Source organism: Taudactylus pleione, unplaced genomic scaffold (genome assembly GCF_031769625.1).
Source record: "Taudactylus pleione unplaced genomic scaffold, aTauple2 ptg000128l, whole genome shotgun sequence".
Classification (NCBI taxonomy): Eukaryota; Metazoa; Chordata; class Amphibia; order Anura; family Myobatrachidae; genus Taudactylus; species Taudactylus pleione.
The window spans coordinates 2740449-2752548 of NW_028284530.1; the positions used below are offsets into that span (position 1 = coordinate 2740449).

General features: G+C 42.9%; 1 protein-coding gene across 4 annotated transcripts in view; it reads right to left on the reverse strand.

Annotated features, from left to right (window-relative positions):
• The window catches only part of IL17RD (interleukin 17 receptor D), a 102788-nt gene that overhangs the window by 72764 nt on the left and 17924 nt on the right, over positions 1-12100 (reverse strand). Inside the window, exon 2 of one of the 4 annotated variants that reach the window (XM_088472677.1) lies at positions 5229-5475. The exons of the other annotated variants lie outside the window; for them this stretch is intronic. Coding sequence (XP_088328803.1) covers positions 5229-5243 — 15 coding nt within the window. The 5' untranslated portion in view covers positions 5244-5475. The remainder of the gene's footprint in view (positions 1-5228; positions 5476-12100) is intronic. 4 annotated transcript variants of the gene reach the window in all.

Below are 12100 nucleotides of genomic sequence, written 5' to 3' on the forward strand. Positions count from 1 at the left end.
ACAGGAGTCCATGACTTTATTTTTTTATTTATTACCAGTTATTTATACAGCGCACACACATTCCGCAGCGCTTTACAGAAAATATTGGCCATGCACATCAGTCCCTGCCCCAATGGGGCTACAATCATATACACACACGTTAATTTTTGTTTGGAGCCAATTAACCTACCAGTATATTGTTGGAGTGTGGGAGGAAACCCACGCAAGCACAGGGAGACTATACAAACTCCAAGCAGGTAGGACCGGCTTTGCTTCCCCTTAATCACAACCACTTTCGCACACTGGACGCTTGCAATTGGTTGGGATCAAAGTTGACTCACTATCATTTCACTTTGTTTGGTATGTCATAGTCCGTCAAACGGACTATACCATCGGTGCCCACACTCCGCCATTACAGTCCATGTTTTAAGGCTATCCATGCCAGTGGCGGATCCAGGGGAGGGTGGGGGGGCGATTGCCACCCCTAGCACACTGCTGGTTCCAGTGTGACTGCGACGGGATGCACATACAGTGTCCCAGCAGTTCTTCTCACATACCCTCTCTCCTGCATTCTCACTGTCCTGTCAGCTGTGTACCGCGGCGCCGGGCTCAGCTCCCTGCTGCAACGTCTCACAGGTCTCTTCTCCTCACTTACCATATTGGCTGGCAGGGCCCCATCCAGATGCAGCATCTCACCCCAAGCTGCAGTGCGCACAGAGTGCTGTGCTATTAGGGGGCGCCCAGGCACAGGGGGAGGCGGCGTCCTCAGGTTACAAAGAGACCGCTCTGTCTATGGAGGAACACGTGTGGCTGCAGGATGGACTCTGGAGACAGTGGCAGGCGGGCAGAGTGCAAACTACACCAGGCATACACCCAACTCACCGCCGGGGCTGGTGCAGTATTATCACACCTGGGTGTCAGGTGGTGGGGTCACTTCACCCTGTGGAGGAGGAGTGCGGGCTGCTGGGGCATCTGGCTGCTGCTGCTGGGGCTGAGGGGTAAGTGGAACATTAAATGCATGGAGTAATGACTGCTGGGGTGGGGGCTCCTGTACTGGGCTCACAGCTATAGAGGCTCCACACTCCCTGATATCTCATATCAGGAACTTATAGCTACCCCCATGCCCACCCCTGGGGAGTGAGCCCAACGCTGCAGCTAAAGGGGGTTGCTGTCATTCTCCCGAGCCCTGCTGTTTACATTGTGAGGGGAGGACTGGAGAGGGGAGGAGTTGGGACTGGAGAGGGAAGGAGTAAGGACTAAATGGTAAGCCGCCTCCCCTAAAAGAAACGTCTAGATCTCCACGGATCCATGCTTGAGTGCAGTTGGTTAAACTAAATTGACTGAGGTACTAATTAAGTCATATGTGCTCAAGCAGAAATATCCTTAAAACATGGAGTGTAATGGCAGAGTTTAGGAACTTCTGGACTATACAAATCAAGAAAGCGAAGTGGCCACCTCAGGGGGTAGATTTACTAAGGAGTGGTTTGCTAAAACTGCCGATCATCAGCGGCTTGGAACAAAAGTTTTAAACCAGCAACAGGAAAAAATACCAAACAACAAGGTTTAGCATTTATTTCTATTGCCGTTTTAAAATAATTGATTAAAGCCGCTGAAGATAGGCAGCTTTGACAATTGCTCCTTAGCAAATCTCCCCACAGATGTCCCTCAAACATCTTATGGCAACATGTGGGGAATTTATATTTTATTTTAAGTTTAGTCATAACCTTCCAAATGCCCCAAATTTATGTGGGAGAGTACAAATTTGCTCAGGTCTATCCTGAAGACCAAGGATTTTACACAGATTTCAGGAAAGTTATGTCCTTCAATGTGACATCATCCATATGATGTGACTGCTTCCATTCCTTGGTTGGTATTCTGGATTAGTGGCCACTTATAATTAGGTGTGGTAACAAGTACACTTTGACAGTCCATTGCCTATAAATTTATGACATAACTAATGGGACCCAAAGATCTGAGATGGATTGCCCCAATTCCCCGTTCTGCCGATGCCGAGGAATCAGAGAAATTCAACATACTGAACATTCGCAATTCCCCCATCCCGACTCAAAAATGGTTGGAATTGGCAAGTCTGGGGTTTTTAACATTTTGGATTTTACCAATACCAATGATCAGCATTCTTGATCACCAGTCAGCAGAATGGGGAATTGGGGTGTAGATATATATGGCTCGCATAAGGCCTTTCCACTTCAAAAACCCAGGCCCACCGAGGGTAACAAACAAGAGCTACCTTTACAACTTATATTTATTTTTGCAATGCTTGATTGTTTTACCCCATCAATTATAAATGTACGGTAAAAAACTTAAGGAAGACAACTAATAAAATAAGCGGTTTATAGTTTATAAACAGCTTATGTAATTATTTTATACCGCTATTTCCCTAGCAAAAAAAAGGATTCCACTGAAAAGCAGCTGATTTGAAAGTGAAATGAGTTTTATTTTTTTCAAGCAGATGTGAAAACTGTGCAGAATATAAAGTGAATTTCTACATAACTCTGTGGTAATGTTCATATAATACAAAACATTCAGGATTAGCATGCCCTGTGCCTAACTTTCAGAATCCTATTATCTCCAGGATCAAAACATTCCCATTTTATTTTCTGCACTGTAATAGTTTAGAAGTAAAAGGCCCAACATCACTGCACAGAATTAGCAGTTTATAGTTGTTCTCTATGAAACAAATCCTGGTCATAAACCTACCACAAACTGAAAACTCTGTTGACTGCAATACCCTAAATATAATAGCGCACAAAATTCTATCCTGGAGTTTGATGTTCAGGCGATCAGAGGATCCATCAATTTGTAATGCATCCACCACTGTTTATTCCTGCATGCTTTCATTAGTGGCGTATGAGTAGTTATCACATTGCAGGTCATAAAGAAAATACTGAAAGTCGGGAGGAGTGTATACCGCTGTATTCGAGATGGAGAGGAAGGTGAAGAGGGATACTGTATCACTTTATAAGGCGCCCATCATTCAGATTTTTCATGAACATTGTGCACAGACGTTATTTGCTCACCATTATGTGTTGAAACTTTTAACCATAATGTGGGATATTTAAAGAACATTCATCCTACAGATTACAAGTCATGAAATATATATTGGGACGTTTAAAGAACACCCATCCAACAGATTACAAGTCAGGGCTCACATATTTAAGCCCACTCAGAATACTCTGGCAATTATTGATGGAACACTAGTGACATTTTTGGATCACGCACAAGAACCCACAACAAAAACAGGGACACCAACAAGATTCGATCCAATAGATGGATAACAATAGTACCCTAGAGTGCATCACAATCCACTTTTATTATGAACAAATATTCCTGAATGCACCAATCATTCACTAGTGACATTTCTGAGGCAAGCTGTGCCTCACATCTTAGTGATCTCATTCATTCCTGATGAACTGAAAAACTAAATTCTCAGGTTTGAAAATGTTTAAATCGTTCACATTTTTACTGCAAATTTTGAAATGTAGAGCGGATACGAGAAGCCACTTTTACACTTCTCTAGCCCAGAACCTAGGTTTAGCCTACAAAAACCTCACCTCCCATGTGAAAACACATTCATTCCTCAAACATCACTTACAGGAATCTGAAGTAAAAATATATAAAACGGGGTAGATTTACTAAAGTGCGGGTTTACAAAAGTAGAGATGTTGCCCATAGCAACCAATCAGCTAGCATTTTCTAAAAATTCCTAGATAAATGATAAGTAGAATCTGGTTCCTATGGGCAACATCTCCACTTTTGTAAACCCGTACTTTATTAAATATACCCCAAAATCTATATAATAAGCAAAGGTGTGTATGTGACTGTCTGTTTGTCCTTTATGCACGGCCAGAGTTTTGTACATACCTCCACCAAAATTGGCATGGTGGTGTAGTTTGACCAGGATTAGGTTATTGTCAAGGTTTGAAGTTAGTCAGGGCCATGGAGGTCTACATAGTGCCTACCAAGTAGGACGTGGATTCTCCAATTAGAAATTTTTGTTTAAGCAAGTTCACTCAGGATGTCTTTCAGTGACTATGGGGTCTATTTACTAAGCAGTGTTAGGAGACATCACTTTTCACTCTAAAGGTGCATACACACTAGACGATATGCTCCCTGAGCGATATCGTCTAGTGTGTCCCCGGCAGGCTGTGCTCAATGTCGTTCATGACATTGAGCACAGCCGCTGAACGAAATCATTAGCGATATCGTTCAGCGCCGGGCTCTCTCACCCATTCCCTGACATGCAGCAACCTGACGAGGTCGTCAGGTTGGCCTGCTTGTCAGCCCGATGAACGAGGATGACGAACGACCCGCGGGAACGCGCGTCGTCGTCATCGTTCATCTTTTTTGTGTTAAAAATGGACGATAAAATGGACGATAAAGTGGACGACTGAACGATATCGTTATCGTTCAGTCGTCCACTTTAATCGCCCAGTGTGTACGCACCATTAGTCTGTGGTAAGGTGCCAGCGAATCAGCTCTTAACTGTCATTTTTCAAACACAGCCTGTGAGATGGCAGTTGGGAGCTGATTGGGATAAGGTGCCAGTCAATCAGCTCCCAACTGCCATCTCACAGGCTGTGTTTGAAAAATGACAGTTAAGAGCTGATTCGCTGGCACCTTATCCCAGACTTATCACTTTTCACTGTCTCATAACACTGCTTAGTAAATAGACCCCCTAAAACTGCACTGGCTCATATGTACCAGTGGGGGGCAGGTAGAGCTCCAACAGAAGAGCAGGAGTCGGAGGATCAACTGTCACACTGCACCTGCACTGACTGTTACTAATTTCCTCCAAGCACATTTTCATATTTCATGGCCTCCAATAGTGGTCTGCAATGTAAAAAAAATGAATGCTACAGATGTCCTTCAATTTGGGCAACACTGGGTATCCCAGCTAGTAGTAAATACAATTTCTGAGAAGAAGCTCTAACCAACTTATAATGTTGTAAGGGCCTAGGAAAGTTAGAGGTCTATTTACTAAGCCTTGGATGGAGATAAAGTGAACAGAGATAAAGTCCCAACCAATCAGCGCCTAACTGCCATGTCAGAGGTCATGTTTGAAAAATGACAGTTAGGAGCTGATTGATTGGGACTTCTATCTCCATCCAAGGCTTAGTAAATAGACCCCTAAGGGCCTTTAGTCCCTCCTAAATCTCATAACTATCTTTTAACAACTTACATTTATTACCATTAGCCTACCATATTTTCTATCATCCTAAACAACTCACTTTCAGAGAGGTCATTGCAGTTGTCCATCTTAAAGAGTGATGATCTTTCCTTGCCAAGTGTGTGAGCTGGAATGGCCAAAGGCAGCGACGCTACCGCAGTCTGCATGGCAGAAGTCAGATTGACAGGATTACTCTAGACAAAACTAAATTCTGTAATTCGATATTTTGGTGAGTCCTCAGACCTTTCCTGCCGTAGTCTCCCTCCTGGCATCTGAAGGTTCCATCCGACTATGGAGCTGATGCAGGGCTGGCAGCAAAAGGGGTGTATAAATTACTCCAAAAATAAAGGTGTTTGCAAAAACAACATATATTTCGATATGCATAAGTCTCCACATTGGCAGCATATAGGCCTAGTACACATCAAGTCCTCATCATCATGTCATATCTTTTACACCTCCCAACAGGCCTACATGCGCATGATTGCTGGTCTGAATAAGATACATCGGTGTGAATTTTGCTCTTACTGAACATTGTTTATGTGGGAACACCCCTTCCTACCTAAGGTATGAGATGTGCAAAATGCATACGACTCTGCAACTGTACATTTGCTTTCTAGGCATGCTCAGTGTGAAGAATGCATCCAAGCTACGCAACCTGGCCTATTACTCAGTTTGCATCAGCCCCAATGTGTAGTTGGAGAACAATGTGCTATTTTCTTAAATAAAGGAAAACAAATAAAAAGGTCCAGGTAAGCAGGACAAGGAGCGTCCATCAAAAAGTTGTGGGTGATTAATCTATATTAAGACTTGACAAAAGGAGAAAGCTCTCTAGAAATGAAAGCTTAGTGGACAATTGAATTAGTAGCGCAATGCGGTATATAAGCTCCTACATAGGCTGCGAGCAGAAATCCACCTCCGAGGCATATCCCGCCATAAGCCGTTGCAGATATATGGATCAGCCCTTTAGCTGCTGAAGTGATAGCCCCACATAAAACAGAATACTATTTTAGGTTATAAAACTTACCTAGTGCCCAGTATGCTGCCCAACCCAGTAAACCCCTTGATGTCTGCGTCATTCCCAGATGGGCTTACGCCATTCACGTAGTGGTCAATTGAAAAATATTCTATTAACATTAGAAATAAAAAACATTGCCGTATCTTTGTAGACATCAGGGAGCCCACAGGGCTGGGTGGAAGGCCAGACTAGAAGTTAATGTCTCAACTTATAGAATTCTTCCTAAACTTAGATTATCAGTTTTGGTTGGAATCACCGTTTCAGAGACAACTAGAGAGCATTTAGGTAATTCAAATTGATAAACAATGAAATTTGATTTTCTTCTCTACATTTTTTCTTGGCCTCCAAAATGTCTAAGATAGTAAATACTTGTATAGCGACATTGTCCAATCAAATTCTCACCAGATGAGCAGCGCAAACTAAGTGGAAAAATTGGCGTGGGCCTACAAACATTCAGTGACGTCAATCACTTTACCCCAGGGGAGAGATTGTCCCTTTAAGACCTGCAATCATTCCTTGAGAAGGAGACAGCGAGGGGAAGCTTTGGAATGACAAGCAAAGGCCAGGTCTCTGTGTGACGCCATTGTCAGGGCACAGGTACAGATAATTGCCAGCTCCAATTCCCATCGAATCCAACAAGTCAGCATTGAATAAACAGAATGGACAGATTTGGGTGACGGTAATGACTTCATGCAGGGTCACCTCGGAAACCTCTGTTAGAGGAGGTGTGGTGGCATTCTCATTGTGTAGAGCCCATTGCTAGGGAAGGTACAGAAATCACCCAAATTTGTGCAGCTACGTGAACTCCCCTTCAAATAAACAAAATTAAAACAGGCAATGGCTTCTTTTTAAGCTGCAGGAGCTGAGCCTAGCAGAGAATTTCCTTTCATTCATAGCCAGCCAACCAGGGATTTTCTCACAGGACAAAAGACAGAGGAATCAGCGATTGCAAGATTGAATTTCAATTTAGCCTCAGAAGCAAAAACGGTTACCTACAACAGAATGCAGTGACCACTGAGGATACCAAGGATCACACTGACCCACCAGTAAATAAGTCAATACAATGACCAACCTATGGCGGGTTATCGATCTTACAGTGTTTTGTCCGAAGTTGTAATCACAGGTGACGATGCCCTATGCATTATAGCTGAATATACCCTAAATAAGTAATTGGGCTCTCCATTGACTCCTGTCCTTCTATTCAACACCCTATTTTCTATTACATTTAACAGATAAAAACCAAGTAACAAAAATATGAACAAAAAAAAAAAAAAAGGAAGATTAACCCTCATAACTATTTACATGCTGCTAGAGGTGTGCAGTTCGGTTCTCCAAAAATCCGAATGCACCAGAATTTCGTGAATCTGGACAGAACCAAGTCAGGCTACTAATCTCCTGAAGAGATCCAGATAAATCTGAGTCTCGGTTCTGGTCTTTCAGCAGTTTGGGATTCGGATTTGAAATCCGAATTTCAGGTTTTGGACTGCAAAAATTATATGATTTTAGTTATTTTTAAAAACTTTTTTTTTTTAAATCCAGATCCAAAACACTGGGGGGTGGAAGATGAGTCCAGATCCAAAACCGAAACACGGGGGTCAGCGCACATCTATACATGCAAGCCTTGACATATGCTGGATTATCATATGCTGCAAATGCAGCCCTGGTTCTGCCAAGTAATACAGCGACTGACCAAGCAACCACAGTGATCTGCTTGGAGGACAGGTACTGTACCACTTAATCTAACAGTACAGAGTAACCCCTGACCTAGGCAATGTGACCCATCCAGGGCTGGATTATATGGGTGGGCGACAGGGCCGGTCGACCTGGGGCCCCACACCTAGGGGGGTCCAACACAGCAGCAGCAGCTGCACCAGAGCAGGCACCATGTTATTAAGCATTGCGGGTCGATCCAGGAGAACCTAGTGTTTAATTTGTCTAAAAGGAAGTTGAGTGTCACGGAAATGTTGATCCACAAAGGACTGTCATATGTTCCCACCAATAAGTTTAACAAGCTCCAGTGGAAAATGTATATCACTCTTTTACATAGACAACTTAAATTAAGAGACTACTTCAGTGATAAACAACAATTACCTAAAAACAGGTTATACCAAGTATACATCCTTTAAAAATAAATCTAGATTTGACCCTGTATGTAACAACACATCCACCTCCAACTATATTAAAGCATTAGATGCACAGGTTTGTGCAATTGCCAACAAACTTGAAAAATGTTTTCAAACTTGACAGGAGAAGAAAGGAGGGCATTAAAACAACTTAGATCCTATGATGACATCATGATTCTCCCTGCTGACAAGGGTGGGGGATCGTGGCTATGTCCCTTAGATATCTCCAGCCTCTATACCAGCATTCTGCATACTGCTTGTATTGAGCCTACACCGAAATTGCTGGAAGCTAGAGAGGTTTATTCAGGCTATCCAGTTTACTTTTTCCACGTTATTAAGATGGACTCTTACACAAAATTTCTTCCTGTTTTATGGGGAATTTTTCCAGCAGCGTACGGGGTGTGCGTTGGGGTTGCACGACGCACTCTCGTATGCGTTCATGTTTGCGGTTGAACACAAGCTTTTCTTTTCTCCAGAAATGTCTCCTGACATATACTTGTATACGTGCTACATCGATGAACTCCTACTACTCTGGACTGGTCCACAAGATTCTTCTGTACAACATATTTAAAGGATTAATGCGCTGGACTGTCCCATCAAATTTACATTTGAGATGAGTCTGACCAACATACACTACCTGGATATGGACATAAGCATTGTGAACAATAAATTGGTTACAGGTATCCAAACCAACAAACAGCAACAGAGTACTTGCAGCACAGAGCCACCATCCTCCAGCTCTAAAAAGAGGTCTACTGTTTTCCCAGCTGTTATGGGTGAAAAGATTAACAAGTAACCCAGGGGAGATGGATGCGAGTATGCAAAAAATGCTTGATAAGTTTCATGATAGAGGATACTCTGCCCATGTTCTAGAGAAGGCTAAACAAAAGGTTGATGCCATACCCAGGTTGGGGACTTTGAAAAAAGCAAGCAAGCCACTAAATAAACAGATGACCATATCCATTTGGTTCACAAATACTCTACAGCAGATACATCTATTACCGGACTATCAAAATCCCTTTGGCCCCTTATACATCAGGATAAAGATCTGAAAAGTTTGTAACATACTAAAACTATGTCTTGCTACTACAGGGGGCAGAATATCTGAGAATGGGTTGTCCGCACAGACATCTCTAAAAGAATACCCCCAGAATCCAGCAAAAACCTGGGGGCCGTTATAAATGCCTAGGCTGCACCACGTGCAGCTATTTAATCCCTACCAAACACTTTTTTCATCCACATTCAGGATTATATCTCATCAAATGTCCCGTGGACTTTATTACGTAGGGAACACCACTAGGATTTTCAAAACGGGCATGTGCCAGCATCGATCCGCTATACGAGTGGCTTTGAATAATAAGGAGACCGATCAGCCGGTCGCAAAACACTTTGCTTCAGCCAAGCATAATTTGTCCACACTCAAGTATATAATAATTGAACAGGTTCAGGAAGATATGCGAGGAGGCGATATGCAATTTAAGCTACTCCAATAATGCATGAGCCATTTTAACCATCAATCTCTATCGAGCATCTTCAATTGTATGGATTTGATGATCTCTTGATGGCTTTCTTTAGATCTCTTTATGTTAAATGATGTTATCTTTTTGTAATACATTATTATGTGTCTTTTTGTGTCCTTTATGTTTATGGACACGATTTGTAGTTATATTTAGGAGGGATGTAGAAGAGGTGGTTTTTCTAACAGTATTTTTTATTTGTATTCTTCATTTTGTTTTAGCGTTACCATGGTAACTACAACTGCCGTCAGCCCAGGAGTCCTCACCCGCGTTTCCTTGTGTAAGCACAGACGTAATGACGTCAGTGATGCGCCTCCAGATGTGACGTTCGCCCGGAAGTGATGGGAGTACTGGAGCTGTCCACTTGATAGGGGCACCCACAAAGTTGTTGTCCCAGGGCTCCCCCACAAACCTTAATCCGGCCCTGGACCCATCTCAAACTGAGCTAAGAGTGCAGAGAGCAGGATAAACCTCATTCAACATAGTGGTGAAAAACAACCTTATTAACTTTATAATGCACAATTGAGTCTTCCTATTTGGACAGATTTCAATCAGACTTCAGGTTTGGCTGCTGTTCTGAATAAAGACAGTTGACACGTTTTATGAATGTGCCCGTCCTAGTCTCTGCCAATTCAAAAACCCACAGACCTGACTTAGATGCCAAAGGACACATATTGCACAGAAAGTCTGGGCAGAGAGAAATAAAACGTAACTAATTCACAGCAATTACTTATCATACAATAAAGCGTACCTTGTGTGTGATCGCGTCACTTCTGGCTGCTGAAAATTGGAGTACATAGATTACTGTACATTTACGTGCACAAAATAACATTTCTATAATCTTCTGTAAAATTAGAATTTCAAATGCGATATTGTAACTAGTATTCATGAAAAGAAAATTGCAGGGTGTTCACATTATTTAGTGTTTTGTTCCGATTCTCCATTCTCTCGTATGGAGCCAACTATGTCAAGCCTTTAGTTACAAACTGAAACTAGTCCTGGACCCCTGCAGGGTGCATCCATAAAAACAGACTAATAAAAACAGTAATTGCATCAGAACAAAGAAAATATTATAATATATTTATTATTATTATTATTATTATTATTAAGCATTAATATTTCATACAATAATTGTATTTGTTAATTATAAGAATACTATTTGGACCAAAAACATTGATTGAATGCTCAAGATAGGCAAATTCCTGGAGTGACAGTTGGATGCAAATCCCCTCTTATCTGCTTCCACCCATCACATCCCAGTGTACTGGTGCATCATACATGTCGGACCTTCTTTCCATAGAGAGCCCACTGATCTTAGGGAGGGAGGGGTTTGCCAGTTCAGCGCAATGTTTGGTCGTGATGTGTGGATGAGTACATCATATCAGGGTAGCCCAACATTAATAATTTCCCTACTCACCTCTACGGGATGCAAGGTAAAATCAGCAATGCTGGTGGCCACAATGTGTCGTACAGGAATGCGCATCGCTGGCGTTGTTCTGAATTTAATGACCAACTTGGTCTGAGCTGAGTTCCGAGTCGCTGAGAGTCTGAGGGGTAGATTTACTAAAGTGAGAGTTTTTAGAAGTGGAGATGTTGCCCATAGCAACCAATCAGATTCTACTTAACATTTATCTAGCACCTTCTAGAACAGGGGCGGCCAACCAGTCAGAGGTGAAGAGCCAAGAAATATCTGTAGTCAAGCTAAGAGCCGATAGCATGCCCGCGCCGAAGACGTGCGTGCAAAAATGGGGTGTGGACTAGCTGTCACAAGGCCATGCCCCATTTTTGTGTGCACGACATTTGCAAGAGCATGACCTTGTGTCATCCCCTCCTCTTTTTAGTCACACTGGGGGCGAGCTCAGCGCATTGAACATACTGTATCTGTTCCCCCTAAAGTAGTGCCCCCTGTTTTGCCCCTTATGCAGTGCCCGCTGTATTTATGCCCCTTATGCAGTGGCCCCTTAAGCAGTGCCCCCAGCCCAGTACTTACCTGACAACACTGGCTTTGGCTCTGGCTCCCTTTGACTGGATCTAACTAGGTGCGCAGGGCAGGCTCCTCACATCGCAGGTGACTCATGACGTCACCCTCAGTGGGAACATTGGCCTCTAAAGTGATCAGAGGCTTCGTTAGCCTCTGATCACTTCAGAGGCCAGCATTCACACTTCCAGTGGGGTGAGCCGCATCACAAAACCTAAAGAGCCGCATGTTGGCCACCCCTGTTCTAGAAGATAATAGCTACAATCAGATTGGTTTGCTATGGGCAACATCTCCATTTCT